The sequence below is a fragment of the Elaeis guineensis genome, chromosome 15 (assembly GCF_000442705.2).
Source record: "Elaeis guineensis isolate ETL-2024a chromosome 15, EG11, whole genome shotgun sequence".
Lineage (NCBI taxonomy): Eukaryota > Viridiplantae > Streptophyta > Magnoliopsida > Arecales > Arecaceae > Elaeis > Elaeis guineensis.
This window is the reverse complement of record NC_026007.2, coordinates 55,995,230-56,012,483: the sequence shown is the minus strand read 5'-3', so window position 1 is coordinate 56,012,483 and position 17,254 is coordinate 55,995,230. Positions and strand designations below refer to the sequence as shown.

Below are 17,254 nucleotides of genomic sequence, written 5' to 3'. Positions count from 1 at the left end.
TTCACTCTCTTTTATCTCAAAAATTTCAATCAAATAAAAAAAAAAAAAATCTTCTTTTCACTTTTCAAAAACTCTCTTTGCCCTCCTCCATTTTTAATTATTTTAATTAGATTTTTTCTTTGCCCCGGTCATAGACGAGTCAATCCAACTAAACCAATTTATTAAATCCATGGGTGACCACGGTAAACAAAACCGGGGACGTCAACCCGTCCACTGTACTCCTGAATCTGCCGCTTCCCTTAATTCCCGCCGTACGGACGTTTGTTTTAAATACCCTCCGAAGCCGACGGGGTTTCCCCCACTGCCATCGATCTCGGTACCCGCGTATCTCTCTCGTGATGGCGAGCAAGGGGAGGCTGCTGTGGGGCTTGGCGAGGGCCAAGGTTGAGTTTCCGCTCGTGTTCTTCTACTGCACTGTCTTCTTTCTTGCTGGTTTCTACGGATCCCTTCTCTTCTCCCTGGTGAATCCCCTTATCATCTCCATCTTTGCTTTTAGATCTCTTCTTCTTCGTCATCCTTGGGAATTCGATTGTGATTTATGTCTTGGCTTGTAGGGTTTCTCGGGTGGCCGCGTCCCTCGGGGAAGGCTGCTGGAAGTGGATAAAGAAGCGTCGGATTTGCCCGGGATGCCCTATGGAGAGACCGGAGAGTCTCGCCCTTCTTCAGTCACCTTCCAGGTTCTTAAAAGTTTCTTTTTTTTTTTTTTGTTATATTCTAGTTACGGTGAATGAATTTATTCTTAATGTCTCTGATAGAATACAAAAGAAAGCTATTTAATTGCTGTAAAAACTTAGTTTTTATACTCTCAAATCCATTAAGGTTTAATTGATGATGGATGTAGTAGTTGCGAAGCAAACAGTTTAGGAAACTTTGTTTGCTGAAAGGAATTTTGGTTGGATGTCAAACTGGATGTGTATTTTTCAACTTTATAGATGGAGGGCAAGTAACAAGAAGGGAAAAACCAATTTTATTTTGCCATTGATAGGAAAACTCATTTCTCATTTACTTTGGTTTAATTTGTTTTCCGATTTTATTTTGGAAGTCTTCAGATGAAATTAACTTGTCAAATTACATTATAGGTTATCCAAGACGCTAATGCACCCTCAGTTTCTTTTCGTTGCATGAAATACTTTCAACATCATCCAATTGTATGATTAGGGTTTGCATTGATGGAAGTGGGACCAAGGAATCATCACGCTTTTGCAAACCTTATGTTGAGCACTCTGGGTGTCTAGGACGAAACTGCTATGAGAAATCTGGTTCATGGGCTTTTTGCAGGCTCTCCGTAGCTTAGTTGCACTAGTTGCAAAACATAGTTTTGGAATATTTGTTTGCTGAAAGGAGTAACTTTGGTTGTATGTTGCATTGGATGTCTATTATTAAACTTGATTGATTTGGGGCAGGAAAGTGAAGAAACAAAAGGAAAAAACCAATTTTGTTTTGCCGTTGATAGGAAAGCTTACCTCTATTTACTTGATTTAATTTGTTTGCTGATTTTATGTAGGAAGTCTTCTTACATTATAGGTTATCCACCTCAGTTTCTTTTCTTCGCATGAAATGTTTTTCAACATCATCCAATTGTATACTTAGGGTTTGCATTAATGGAAATGGAACTAAGGGATCATCACACTCATGCAACCCTTATCTCGAGCACTCTGGGTGTCTAGGATGCAACTGCTATGAGACATCTTATTCACTGGGCCTTTGCAGGCTCTTATAGCTTGCTAGAGAGGTAGCTTAGTGGCACTATCTAGTGTAAATAGGGTACTAGAGAATAATTTAGTTATACATTTTTCACCTTGTTGTGATGCATGGAAGCAATTTATTATTTTGCATAATATATTTACTGGTCTCTGGTAATGTTAATTTTGTTATTTTAATGCCTTAACAAACAAGATAAAAGGTTTCTGTAAATTTTGATAATTGGGAGCAGGTTCTGAGCTGGAAACCTCGAGCAGTATATTTCCCAAAGTTTGCAACAGAAGAAGAGTGCCAAAATATAATAAAGGTTGCTAGATCAAGCCTAGAACCATCAACACTTGCCTTACGAGAGGGAGAAACTGGGGAAAACACCAAAGGAATTAGAACAAGGTAAAACATTCTGTTATGTTTTATTGAAAGAAATCCATTAAACTAATGTTGTGATAGAGGAGAAAATCACATATATGTTCCTTTGTTTGTGTTCCCTTGATGACAACAGTTACTTTTAATTGATTGGTGTACTTTTTGGGAGAACACTTGTTCATTTTTTTTTTATTTAGATATCTACAGTGTTCATGCAGAATCTATTGTTGTGGGAAAGTAAATATTAAGGTTCCGGATCCCAAAGAGCTCCATTTTTTTTTTCCGGGTTGGTAGGTTTTGAAGCGAGAGTGTGGGACTGTATTTACATGCAGGTATGGCGAAGAAGATCTTTTTAAGAAATATAGAAGAGGAAATTCTTAAGAAGCTGGTGCTGAAACAAGTTTCTTGAGAGATTCTGTGGCAATTGCGGCAACCTAAATAGAAATTTTCTGTTACTAAGTTCCATTTTATTGTTTCTCCTTATCTATTATCGTTATTGCTTTCGTAAGAGTTTCTTAAAAAGATATCATTGTGTGCTGGTTCTGAAATTTTACCCTCAAATGCAGGGACAACACAAAAAGAATGTGATTTTTCATTTTAAATTGACTTATAGAGCTAGAGATAGAGGTGAACGAATGGTTTTTCTTGTTTTTGTCTTCAAAACCTTTATGTAAGTCAAGATTATTCATCTCTCCCTCTCTCTCTCTCACGTGATTTGTATATGGGTAGTCTGGTGCAGATGAGTTTACTGTGAATTGGATGACTATTATAGTTTTTTGATTGGATTGAACTGAAAGTTTTGAATACACTAAATTACCCCAAGCTGTAAATCCTTGTTCTAAAAAGAGGTTTATGCATTCACATATGCCAAGGAAGCCCTTGTACTGCACCCCACGACCATACGTGGCTTATTTATCTGCTGGACTGCATATGCCCAAGCAGCTGCATATGCACCCACATACTGCACATTTGGCCACTTATGCACCACATACCGAATGTGCTTTTTTAAGTGCTACATGTTTTTGTCACTTTTGTTTGTGAAGCATGCACTTCAAAGTTTAAACTTTGTTATAAACTTCTAACAATGTTTTGTTACGACTTATGGTTTACTCTCTGTTACAAGTTGAGCATGGATAGGATCACACTGTCATTTTATTCTAGAACTTAATATATGCATTTGAAATACTCAAATAAGTTTGAATGTGTTAACTTATTTTTTGTTTGATTTATTTACAATTTTTTTTAACTATTTATATATATTGATTTATTTTAAATATTTAAAATATGAACCTCGTATGAATCCGCATACCACATATGTGCTATGCAGTGACCTAATCACATGCATGTGGCTTCCGCTTTTTAAAACATTGCTTGGAATCCTTAACCATTTGATCTTCTTTCTTTTGTTAATATTTTGATGCAATATATTGGATAGGGTAATTCATTCGAAACCTAAGAAATTTGCAATCATAGTAGTTTTGATCATTGAGATGTAGAGAAATGTTGAAATGAGGAATGGATGTAGTCTTATTTTAGGAGGATTATCCTTTCAATTTGCAATGGTTAACTCTAATATAAATATGGGGATCACATTGGCAAATAATTTTGTTTAGAAATATTATAGCCCTTGGAAATACCTTTTCCTCTTATTTATTGTTTCTTTTTTCTTTTGCTGTTTAAAATCTTATATCTGATTTTCATAGTGAATTTTATCTAGAAACTGGTGAATTATTTGTTATAGAATAGTAGATGTTTATCTTGCCAAGTGCTAACTAGTATTGATATTAAGAAATTACTGGTGTTTTATGTGGCTTTGTTTATTGATTACTTGGAAATTTTGATCAAGTCATGTAGCAAAAAGGAATGTTTGCTCGCATCTACAATGAGCTATAGAAGTTTGTTTTGAATGTGAAAGGAATTCTGTTAAGTGCTGGACATGGTTTAGATTTGAATCATAGATACTCCATCGGTGGATTATCCAAATGAAAGATCAATATGGACCTTGATCTGGTATCCAAATATTCCAGAACTGTGCTGATGCATAGGTGAAACAATACATAAAGGATCTTGCCCTATAGAACATGAGTCTTATGAAATATGGTTGATTTAAAATCATCTTTGTGTTTTAATGCCAATCTTTTTTCTTCTAAGGTTTAAAATATTGATGCCTTACCATTTGGTTGATATATCTACCAGCTATAACATTGAATGGAGGGCTTGTTGCCAATAGTGCCATTGCGGCAATGATTGGATGGATCAATGGACACCGTTTGGGGACCTCGTGAAACACAATTTCATCATGGGCATGCAATTAAGAATGGTGACGTAGATTGTGGTCAAAGTTTGTTGGAAAAACAGCTAGGCAATGTTTCATTACGTCTGACTGTACCAAAGCAAATAAGGTGGCCATGGAGAAGGATAAAAGATCCTCTATTTGCTTACAATCACATGGAGAGTGGGCATAATCTCATATGGGTTCAAAGTTGGAAAATAGCCTTAATGAAGCTGAATTTTGGAAATGGAACTCTGCTTTGTTGTCCTTGTAACATTGGTTGATAGAAGTTATGAGATTGAGGTGCCTGATGACCGGTGGTGCAGATCACACATAGAATGGAAAAAGTGCTTTTTTTATAGTGAAAGTTATCCTCAAATTCATAACAAATGAATCTCATCATTCTGCAAAGATTTGGAAAGACTAAGGTCTTGTTTGGAATTGCTGTTGGCAGTAGAGCTTTTGAAGCTTTTGGAAGTAGAGTTTTTAAGAAGTAGAGTTTTAACAAAAAGCTATTTGCTGTTTGGTAACTATATTGATAAAATACTTTGGAGAAAGCAAAACAGCTTCCCGACATTAGTGCTTTTGGGAAAAGCTTCAAAATACAGCTTTCTCCCAGTAGACCTTTTCAACTTTCTGGCAAAGTCAAAACAGCTTCCTGATATTTTTACCAAACATCACTGTATCACTTCAAAGTGCTTTCTGAGAGCCAAAAAGTGTTTTCTGGCATTCTAAAGGCTTAACCAAACAGGGCCTAAGTCTTCAAATACATCTATACCTTTCTATAGTCTTTCTGGACAGAAAAAATTCTGGTCAAGCTTTACTGGTGGGAAAAAGCAGTTGGTTAGGGTACACAGAGTATGTGATGTGCAGTGCTGGCAGGGTTCAAATGACTAATATCTAATATATCTAGACCCTTGATATCTCTGTTTTGAACGTTTCATCAATCTTTAGGATATTGGTGTAAGATCAGTCCAATATGTTGAATTCTTTCTTCCATGGCAGTGGTTAGGATAATCTAAACTAAACAGGATTAGGTGCATGGCTATTCACATCATTTGCTGGTGTCTGTCATCCTGAATGAAACAAATTTTGATTTTTAGAAGGGAAACAAGTTTGGAGTAATCTCCTTGATAAATTTATAGAAATTAAAACTATAGCCATGTTTTGTCTACTGCTATAGAAGTACAAATGCCATTTTCATTCTTTTTCTTCAATTTTATATTGGTGCTTAAGCTTTCTATTTCATGCTGTCGAGCTGGGTTTGATATAATTTCTTCTCCTCCCTCCTATAGATTGTATGTTAACAAATTAAAATAATCAGTTGATTGGCAACAGAATAGAGCTTAGAAGTAGCCAATTTTGTACATATTTGACCTACATCTAAAGTTGCCTCATGATTGGTTATGCTGACACTCGCAATAAATTTTCAATGTGTGTTTCTGATCTTTCTTTCAGAAACTGAGCATTGTATTTTATTTTTCTAACTACCATATCTTTGAGTTTGAGCTCATGCCTCTTTCAAACAACTCATATCGAGGCAAAGTTTAATACATTCTCTGGTTGTGGAAGTTTTATGTGCATGAACATGAGGTGGACATACATATCTTATTTTGGCATTTTATTGCAGATATGTTGTTAGGATTGAAGTGTCTAGGTCTTATGAAGGACTTCCATAAGACTTCTTTATTAGTGATGTCCTCCAATCCATCACCATGCATTTAAACTTGTTCTTGCATATTTTGAATTCAAGGCTTATAATTCATTAGGTAAATTATAAGATTTGAAGCATATTTTTTTTACTGCTTTATAAGCCATCTCATGGTTAATTGGCTGGCATACGCTTTTCTGCAGGTTCATCTTTCTTGGTCTTTTTTATTGAAAATTCTCGTTTGTTGTGTATAATCCACATTTATTATTACTTTTGTGTTAGTGACGAATAAAAGATTGGTGAAACCTGTACTGGTTCACTATGTTTTGCGACTTTGCTGAATTGTTGGCTTCTGGTAACAGTTCAGGGACATTTATCAGTGCATCTGAAGATTCAACTGGAATCTTAGACCAGGTCGAGCGAAAAATTTCAAGGGTTACCATGATTCCAAGAGAAAATATGGAAGTATGTTCCATATGCTTTTGTACAGATACTTAATAGTTGTTTATTCATAGTTCCAACTTTTAACAAACATCATGAACTGTGATACCTTTTTACAAATTTTCATCCAAAGTGATAGCTTCTACCGTCAATCCTTAATCACCTTCCTATGAAATGTTGTGACAGAATGAGATACATGCTAAGATTGCAGGTTTGAAACTAGATGAATAGCTTAGATGAGTGTATCAGAGGTGGTTACGAATGTTGATGTGCTAATGACTTCTTTTCTTCTTATTGGTGGTTAATTTATTGCATCCTTTCTAAGCAAATAAATTGATTTGTTATGCTCCATTTTTTATTGATAGAGTGATATCTTTCTACTTGTTGCTTAACAAGCCAAAGGGTAATTACCTAATACATTAGAACTCATAATTTCTATGATTGCATATTGGAAATTGTGCATTTTCCAGACCTACAAGCTTATTACCATGGAACCAAAATGCCTATGATCTAAAGTAATGGTAGTAGCTCATCCTTTGACAATCCTAATGATTTTACATGAGTCCTTGCTGCTTTTAGAGGATCAGTGTATGACTAGTAAGCTGACATAGGTATGGTGATACAGGCCTTGTTGGTTGTGTTAATGCGACAGCTTTAGCACCTTTTCTTTTTCTTTTTTTGTTGGCACCGCCAAAAGTTAACTGTTGGAAGTGCAATCCAAATGTAGAATATGTGCTTTGAGTTAGAGTCAAACTGATTGGTCTTATCTGAATTCAACATGAAACAGCTGTTTGGATATATCAGTGCATGATAAGATGGAGTGTAGATAAAAGATAATTTATATTTCACTTAATTTTTGAGGCAGAATATATATATATATATGTTTATATCTGTGTGTGTGCGCATATGCGTGGGTGCGTGTGTTGGGGGTGTGTGTGTGCGTGTGCATGTGGGTTTGCGTGCATGTGGTGGTGCATGCGTGCGTGCATGCATGCATGTGTGCGCATGGGTGGGTGCATGCGTGCGCGCTTTTCGCACACATGTGTGTGCATGTGCGTGTGTACTTTCAATAAATATAATTGTTCTTGTGTGCTCTTATGTTATCTCTCTCTGTTCCTTTTTTCCTCCTATTTTTTCCTTGATTATTTAAACATGTATGGTTCAACAACCAGTACTTGAGCCCAAGGGGGATCTGAGCTAGCTAACAAGTGGCATCAAATAGATTAAGAGACCAGTGTGCTCTCCTTCAGATGCGCAATGAAAGCTTAAAGAAGAGGTATATCATGGATTGGTGGATCCAGCCATGATTGTTAAAGTTTGATAGAAGAAACTTTGGATACTAGAAAATCAAGATGCATTATTTTTTGCATCCGAAATGTTGATAGATGTGATAGAGGATAGCTATGAGAAATTGGTTGATAAGCACGGGCATGAAACACTCCCTTAATTGTGAAAAGAGACACTGAAAGAAGACCAGAAGGACAAGATAACACTGTCCCACATCTACCGAGTGGTAGATGAAATGATCTTGGAGAAGATATCATCAGCGAATACAGCGAAAGAGGCTTGGGACCTTTTATTGGAAATTGCTGTTGGAACTCAGGGACGAAGAAGGAGCTTGTGAAGGTGGCAAAGATTCTAGCCCTGCAAGTAAAATGATTATGAATCCTCTAATAATGGGAAGGCACATCTTGATGATGCAGAGTATGTTGCAGAGGTGAGCAAAATGACTTTGACAATAGTTGATTTTGACATGGCCGAAGAGGTCTCTTCAAATTAGGTTATCATAATGGACAGATGAGAGAAAAGGTATGAAGATTTAGTTGGATGCAATTTTATTATGGCTGATAGTTAAGAGCACTCGCTACCTCTATATGCTAGCTCAAACTAGGTCAAGGCATCTTAGTATTCATAAAAACAGTTTATAAATTAGAAGATAAGTTTAGTGTGCCAAGCATGAAAAATCGTGATGCTTGGTATCAAGATTGATTGGTGAAGACGGAGCAAGAGCAAGTTGGTTTCTAGAACTGCATGATTTAGCTTCTTAAACAAGTCAAGATTATCAAGCATTGTCATGTGCTATGTCAAGGGTTCATAACTAATTAAGACTTGAAGCTTCGTGCATAGGGATTCACCACTTTCATTTGACTGTTATCAGGTGTTCTGTATTTTGAAACAGAGATGATGACTACCATAGGGTTTCATGGCATTAGCAGACTCCAGATTGAGCAGGGTTCTTCAAACTTCAAAGTATAATTCAAACTTCGAATGTGTTTTTACTTAGAATGCAATTGATTGGTCTTGCTTGAGTTCATGTAATGGGTGTTTGGATGTATGATGGGTGAATGATAAAATAGAGTTTAGTTAAAAGGTAAATTATAGTTAGTGTTTGGGATTGAGTTGAGATCGTCATGGTCGATCGCAATTTTGTATGATGTCATAGCCTTGGCCTGCAGCATTGGAGTTCATAATGTGAGTAGGGAGTCAGTTCATGAGTGCATTTGTTTTTGTTGGTCCTTTATTAGCATTTGGGTAGGAGAGCAGATATGCTCTCAGCAAATGTTATATCTAATGTACATCCAGATAGCTTGTCTGGTTAATTTCAAAAGAAATTTAATAAAGATAATATTCTTGTGTGCTATTGAATGGTATCTCTCCAGTCTCCATTCTGTTTCTTCCCTCCTTTTTTCTCCACTGATATTTAAACCTGTTGATTCAACATTTACTTGGGTTACCTAATCCTTGTGCATTTCTGAATCAAGCCATACAGAAGGTGTAAGCCATTTTACTCAATGCCTAATATTATAGGTTATTATCTGTTGTTCCAGTAACAGTTCAATCGTCCTTTTCTCCCCTAAGACTTTGGATTTTATGTGTCAAAATTATAAAATTTTGAACAATTTGTGGATGCATCCATGTGCATTCATGTGTGAGAAGTATCTCATTTTAGATTGAAAATTCTTTCTCTAGCATGCTATGTGAGGATGTGCCATTTCTAGAGCCTGACACTACTAGATGCATCATTTGAAGAAATTAAAGCATGTGTATCCGCTAACCAATATGACATGTATATAGATATACAGGCTGCAGTCAACATTTGCATGCAATGTGGTGTAAAAATGCTCCATTACATGTCCTTGGATATATCTAAATGAAAGAGCATAGGGCTAGAATGGGTGAAGAGTCAATGTTCATTTTGTTGCAATATTTTTACTTATGTAGAACAGAGACTTGCATTTTAACTGAAACAACACCACCCTACCAACCCCCACACCTGCCCCTGAAAGAACTAAATATTCAAGGATATGTTATCAGCAACAACTTTTACTATTAAAAATATGTTGAATGCTTTTTTATAATTAAATTCATATTCTCAAATGGGAATTCCAGTTACCAATGGAACATTGTTCACTCAACATGCATTGTATTTTAGTAGCATTCATCAGATATCTATTGGATGTATTGTGATAATCTGATAGGCCACTTTGGCTTAGGAGTTAAGTGATGAATTATTTTCTTCTCTGAATCAGTAAAGAAAAAGACTTGTCAAAATTTGAAGACTCAAGGAATGTTAGGATGAGAGAATTGTTGCTTATCTGCTTGTTTTTCTTGTTTGTTTTGTTGAGGTTCAGAGAGAATTCAGAAGGAATGAAAATGTAATGCTGGAAGTTCCAAATCCTTGCCAGGCTAACTAGTATGCAGATGACAATATATGGGATTTATTGGTGTGCTTTTGTAGTAAACAATAGCTAATTGTCATGCAATGACATATTTTATTTGTGAGCTCGGTTGTCTTCTTTTACGGTTTATGGCATCTTTATTTTTTTGGTGCTTCAAGCATATTGCTACTGTTTTATGCATTTTCTTAGTCAACTAGTAAATTCCGTCTCACTGGAAGTCTAATATAGTTGAGCAACTTTTGGTGATATTATCATGTTGCAGTCATTCAACGTTCTCCGCTATGAGATTGGACAGAGATATGCTTCGCATTATGATGCATTCAATCCAGCTGAATATGGCCCACAACAAAGCCACAGGGTATGTGCTTATTACAGTGTAGGATTTTTTCTGGTGGGAAAATTATTTTTATTTTACACCTGACATAGCGTAACATAATTTTCTAAGACCTGACTACAGTGAATTAGAATGTGCAAAATATTGTTCTTGACATAATGTGTCTTCACAATTTCGTTAAGAATCATTTTATATTCATTGTTCAGAATCCTAGCTGGAGCTGGAACCTTGCTTAACTAACCAGCTTGGCCCAAAATACCTAAAGCCACTATCTCACCCACCGCTAAACTTCTTCATTATCTTTTTACCTACTCTTCCCATGTTAGTAGGGAAGCCCACTATTCTTTTACAAACACCTTCATCAACCCCCTTATAAATAGCAGTTTTTGATTTTTAAAAAAATAAGTGAATATATCCATTCTGCCACTCCCTTTATTATGTGCCACTAGATCATGGAGGGAAACAGATCATGAAGTTGATCTTGTGCTTTTATCCCTGTCTGAAATCTGAATTTAGTTCACAGCTAAATAGTATTTCAGTTTTAAAATCATGTCAGCTTGCAACTTCTTGTAGAACTGGTCTTTTGAATATTCTCTATGTTATATTGCCACTTGAGATCTATGCCTATAGGATATTGGTTGCAAATGCCATTCTTGTAGCATAATGGAGACACCTTTAAGTGTGTGCCTAAGAGAGTGGAGTGTATTATTTTCACTTTCTGGTGTCTTTTAAAGGGCAAGGAAATGAGATTTTTGTATTGGTAGTCTGACTCTATCTTGATTACATTTGAACACTTTGTTTGTTGCCTATTTGCTTTTTGATATGATAATTACCTGCTTGGGCTCAAAGCCATGTTTCAGTTAAGAATCATTTTGTCAAGAGGGGAAGTTCAACAATTGTTATCTAGCAAGTATCTTTCTTGAAGAGGTAGCATTTTATGTGTTCATTTCCACCCTTGATGGAGAGAGGATGGTCAGGGGATATTCTAGATAAGGAGGCAGGCACCACACATCCCCTAGCCTCACTTTATGAGAATTAATGGAAGGATAAACCAGTCATTTGCTCTTCTGGTTAATTGTCACCCAACATTGATTAAGTTTATGTGACAACAATTGACACAAAGGCCTATATACACAATTTAAAATTTTGTGCAGGTAGACATGCAAATAATGATATATCAAGGGCTCTATGTAAATATAATAGATTGCTATCATATATATGCAAATTTCCAGTTTCCTTAGATGGTCAGTAAATCTGAAGGCATAAACAATGTGAGCCAAACGAACTCTATTGGTCTCTTGGGTGGTGGTTGTTGATTGGACAAGGCTTCATATTAGGTTATGCTTACCCATTGCTTGTATCAAGTTCCATATCTAAATATTTAAGTCATAGCAGTTTAAGTGCATCCAAGGTGACCGATTTGTCCAAGCAATTGACACAAATCTGGGACATTGAAAAAAAAAGTGATCAGTTTTCTTATCCTTACATCTCTCTGATATCAATCTGATATCAAATACAAGAGATTACAGGAAGCATTTGAGAAGTGAAGGGGAAAAAAAAAATCCTAATATGATTAGCATTTTATAAAATTTCAAGAAGGAAATTTACAGTTTTACTTAGGTGACTCGTATTTTGCACAGATAAGTATCAAGCTTCACACCCTTGCTGGTCATAGGTTGGCATGGTATGATATGCTATCATACTGTGTCATGCCATGGCGGACATGTGTCAGGGTCCTTAGCAATGTAAATAGTCTATGCCTATCCTTATCTGTCTATACCTATCCATATCGGTCGAGCCAGTGAGTACTGGATCAGCAGGCACTAACATACATGGTGTAAGAGCCTGTAATCTTGTACTGTCCAATGTCCTATTTGCATGATGTGCTATACAGCATGGACTGACATGTAACAATATCTAAACCCTCGGTGTATTGTTGATATTTTCAAGCAAATTATTAACTTAATAGGGCATCTAGAATTGCATTAGTATTGATTTAATCTTGAAAGTAGGGTTCATTATATGAGGGATCATAAACCCCAACATGTTGAAAAGGTAGGTGGAGAAAAGCAAAAACCAAAACCAAAATAAAAATGCCACTTGTACAGAGGAGATATTACAATCGCCAAATGGGTGAAAGGAAGAGGAAAGAGACCATTATGCTACACCCATCCATGATTTGCTATTAATTGATAAGCTACTCACATTAAAACTGCCAACAAACCTAAGTGTTCACCTGGAATAAAACGAGAACTCCCTAAGTTCATTTCAAAACTTCTGCTGTTTCTTTCCATATAAATGTTATGCTACTCTTCAGGAAAACTGATTTTACATGTCTATCTCATCTATTTTTGGTCCTTTATTGTCATTATTTCCTATGTATGCCATGAACAGGTTATGCTGTGGTCTATGACTTGGTAGAAACACAAAATCTGAAAAATAGTCTATATCAAAGGATCTTGTATTATGTATCATTTTTAACCTCAGCTTCATGATTCAGTAATGGTGATTGGCTTTTGCACATTATCCTGTATCACATTGTTATCCAAATTATGCAAAAAATCTTCCTGTTTAGGAAAGGAAACCATCCTAAATGATATTTCTTAAGAAGTTAGAGTACAAGCTTTTCCTAAACTGCGGTTCCTTTTAGATATTCTTTTCCATGTTTCAGTTTTCTTATTTTGCATTTTGACTGTTGAATTATGATGCTTATTCCATTTTCTTGGGTTTCATAAAGGCTGTAGATTTTTACGCTATTGCCTTGAGCACTGGTTTAGCCTCCCTAATCATTTGTAAATTTGTATATGTTTTATTTTGCTAGCTACTTCTTAAGCTTTATATTATGAATCATCATTTTAATTTTAACAAAGATTATTTTACTCATTTTGATATTTCTTATTGCTCAAGGAAAAAATATTACTTGTGTTCGCAGGTAGCTACTTTCTTGTTATATCTAACTGATGTTGAGGAAGGTGGAGAAACTATATTTCCTTACGAGGTAAGCTGCAGTAACAACAGGGTAACCATTTTTAATCTAATTCTTCCATCACATTTATGCAGTATTTGGCTATGTTTGCAGAATGGTTTGAACATGGACATTGGCTATGATTATGAGAAATGCATTGGTTTGAAGGTGAAGCCACGACAAGGCGATGGTCTTCTGTTTTATTCAATGTTTACAAATCACACAATTGATCCAGTATATACTTCACCTTTTTCTACCAGGAGAAGAAATTTCTCTACTTGTATATTTTATTTCTGATACATGCTTAACTATATTGTATACAAATTTATGTAATGCATTTCTGCAAGATAGATTTGAGAATCTTACGTCAAACTGTGGTTTTGATGTCAAACTGTGGTTTTGATGTCTATATGCAAACAGATGACTTAAGACTCGATGTTCCAAGGCATAAATGAAGTAGCATGCTTTGTACCTAAATTGATGCAAGTGATCCAAAAGGATATCCTACTGCACAATAAAAATGAATTGTTCATTTTTTATTGGAAAGCCTGTCCTTTTTTCCACTTTGGTGCATATGTAACAAGTTTCCAAAAAATATTTGAAAATTTATTTTAGGCATTTGGATGATGTTGATTGGGATGAATGTTGTGGATCATCGGTTCGTTGGACCGTGCCAAAACATTTTGGCACGAGGGAAAAAAGGCTATACTGGTTATGTCATAAAAGTATTTTGTCCTTGTGTAGCATTGTTGTACCATAAACTTTAATAACTCTGTAAGATGTTATGACTCTTCCTGGTTTGACTTCTAGACTAGAAACAATTTTATGTTCTTGAGGGCATGTGTTAAGCTAATGAGCTTTGCTGTTTGTGCAGCTATCACTTCATGGGAGCTGTCCAGTGATAAAAGGGGTGAAATGGGTAGCAGCTAAGTGGATCAGGGATCAAATGCAAGGCAACAGTACATGATAGAGAGGCTTTTTTGTTTATTAGATTATCCTTCACTTTTTGCATTATGTATTTACCATCCTATGCATAAAACTTGTATACAGAAATGCAACAAAAAAAATGGTCCACTTTTAAGTGTCATATACAAAGAAAAAAATGTTCGAATCTCATGTCTGAATTTGATAGTTGGTTACTTCCTTTTTTTTCTTCCCCCTTTAGCTAAACTAAACTTTTGCTTGCTAGTGATTTGTGGAATCCACTGATATTGAAGACTTGAAATTTTTGTTTTAGTGCATAAAATAAACATTGTGTAGATGTCTGATGAAATCATAAGTGACCTTTCTGCAATCTGCAAAATTGGTCAGAGGTTCGATCTAACAAAATTTATGTGATGACCTGTATTTTGTATTGTCGAATTTCTTGTTCTGCTACAACTGCAGCTGCACTCTTTTCATGTTGCAGTGCTTCAACCCAATCACCAAGCTCTAAAGTAAACCTGCATGAGGAATTGATGATTTGCCAACGGTATGCATCATGCTTTCCGCTTTAGACTTGGAATTTGTTGCTGTTGATCAAGATGGCCAGGTGCTGAACAAAACTTTCTTGATCATTATTTAATCCACTATTATGCTTATCCATAAATGATGATCGGATTGGTACTGTTTATTCAGCCATTTCATCATCTATTTGTGTTGTATTGAAATGCAAAATCTCTCGAAGTGGATCTTAAATACAAAAAAAGCATTTACCTGAGGGATTTGGTATGGGTCACGCAATGTGTTGGCAGTTCTAGCACCATGTTTATTTAGGTTTAAGAGAGGAAATTCAAGGTAAAACTGGGCTTATGTATCCAGGCAAGCTTGTAATTTCTTTTTTGGGTTCTAAAAACAAATCTAAATGGTTCTTTTTTTTTTTGGATAAAAAATTTATATAAAAATTTATATTTATCTAGATAAATATTTTTCAGACAATATTTAGATAAAAAAATAATTTATTTATTTTTTTATGCATGAAAAAGTAATTTTAAAATTTATTAGTTATATTTTTTATATTATTAATTTTTTGAATAAATTATTAAAAATTATCCATATTTTCTGTAATACTTTTTATTCTTTTTAGGTTTAAAGAAAATGGATAATTGAGTTATTGGACATTGAATGATGGAGATTTTGAAAATGAGGATGGGATATCTTAAGAATAAAATTAAATATTTATTTTACTGGTAGGAAAATAATTTAGTCATCTTCAAAGTGGATAAGATTTTTTTTTTGTAAATGTTATTCATAAAAAAATAAATTATTTATTTTAAAAAATATAAAAATATGGATAAGTTGGCCAATGAAAAGGTTGATCAATTTTATTATAATGTTTATCCATAAAAGAACGGCCAAAGTGTTAGCAAGTGGAGTAAGGATCTAACCCGAACAGAACCAGGAACTTGAAATCCAAGCTGGTAATATAATTGTGCAGGTATCCCTATCTATCATATGTTTGCTGTTTTCTTTTTATATATTAACCTTACCTTAAGATGATTCCAATATCTTTTTCCTCTTACTATCTTGAGTTCTTCTGGGAAGGTGATTAAGGCTGTCAATTTTATGCAATCAGCTCAAGCTCATCTCTTTAATTATGATGGAATCAAACTTGAATCTGGCTGAGGCTTGAAATTGATTTCATTCGAACATCAGAATAGCTAAATTAAAGAGTCTTGGTTGCTAAAGGGTCAAAATTAGGTCTCTAGTATGCAGTATATGTCAAAGAATATATCTAATCAACAACAGGAATAAGTCAAAAAGGCTGATGTTTTGAACAATTCAATCTTGAACCTAACATTGGTTCAAGCTTGGAGTCAAAGTTTAAATGGAGCTTGGACCAAGCTTGATTAATTTTGGCTGATCTAGCATCATCAAGCTAATAAAATATGATTGTGCGAAACACAATTCAAAATTAAAGCTCATCAAAGTTGATCAAACAACAAATGTGTCCAGCTTGATCTCTATCTTTGGCTCAGAATTAAGTTTAAAGCGAAACTTGACCAAGTTTGGTTTGATGACACTCCTAGGTGATAGTGGGGAGTGTTGGCTACGCCTACCATAGGTTTAGGTGTATGAGTTGGGATTTTGTCCAGTTTGGGTCTAGAGCGGGATTAGGAACTGAAGGTATCTTTCAAAGTTTGGGATAGTGATTTCTTCCCAACTGCCGGAGAGAGTGGGTCAGCTCCAGTGGTTCCTGGTCCTCTCACATGTGGCATCCTCCGTTGTTCCTCCGATACGAAACTCGGCGTGACGCACGCATGGGACAACGACGGACTCTGACCGACGACTCCTCCCCTCCCCCTTCGCCTGACAACTTCGGATCCGGGATCTCGCGAAAGAAAGACCCATCTTCCTTCGCGCGAATCGACCGTTGGACCACCTACTATCGCTTTGAGATCTGTGCGCTTATGGCCTTCTCAGACAGGTGATCCAACGGTGGACTCGCGCGAAGGAAGGTGAATCCTTTTTTGACGCGAAGGATACGACCCCAATCTCCGAATTCTGGCCCACGGGACCCACCTTATTTGGGTTGTATCCTTGTCGAGAAATGATGTTTAAATCTTCTTTCGCGACATCAACTGTTGGATCTCGTTCAAAACATTTCAACTCATTCCCTCATCTTTATGTACGGATCTCAAAGCAGCCGTTGCACGATCCAATGGTTGATTTCGCGAAGGAGGGTGAATCATTCGTTCGCGCGAAAGATACAACCCGAAGCGGGCCCAGCCAATCACCAAAAGCAAACCTAACCCTACGCACACGTCCACAACTCTCTCTCTCTCTCTCTCTCTCTATCGCGTTCCGACTTTTGACCGTTGACTTCCATGACGTCTCACATTGACCGCTGACGGTACCTCCTATCTTC

At 35.9% G+C, this 17,254-nt stretch overlaps 1 protein-coding gene across 3 annotated transcripts; it reads left to right on the top strand.

Annotated features, from left to right (window-relative positions):
* Positions 1 to 263: 263 nt before the first annotated feature.
* On the top strand, positions 264 to 15,175 carry LOC105058036 (probable prolyl 4-hydroxylase 9). Of its 3 annotated transcripts, none has more exons than XM_073249583.1 (8): positions 264 to 461; positions 555 to 677; positions 1,934 to 2,091; positions 6,350 to 6,452; positions 10,371 to 10,466; positions 13,375 to 13,440; positions 13,522 to 13,575; positions 14,282 to 14,521. In XM_073249583.1, exons 1-8 carry the CDS (start codon positions 339 to 341, stop codon positions 14,372 to 14,374), a joined length of 816 nt encoding a protein of 271 aa, XP_073105684.1. In that variant the 5' UTR covers positions 264 to 338; the 3' UTR covers positions 14,375 to 14,521. The 3 variants fall into 3 exon arrangements, with proteins under 3 accessions (XP_073105684.1, XP_073105683.1, XP_010939105.1); XM_073249582.1 differs by lacking the exon at positions 14,282 to 14,521 and adding an exon at positions 14,816 to 15,175 and having other exon boundaries at positions 265 to 461; positions 13,522 to 13,641; XM_010940803.4 differs by having other exon boundaries at positions 267 to 461; positions 13,522 to 13,641.
* The last annotated feature ends 2,079 nt before the right edge of the window (positions 15,176 to 17,254 follow it).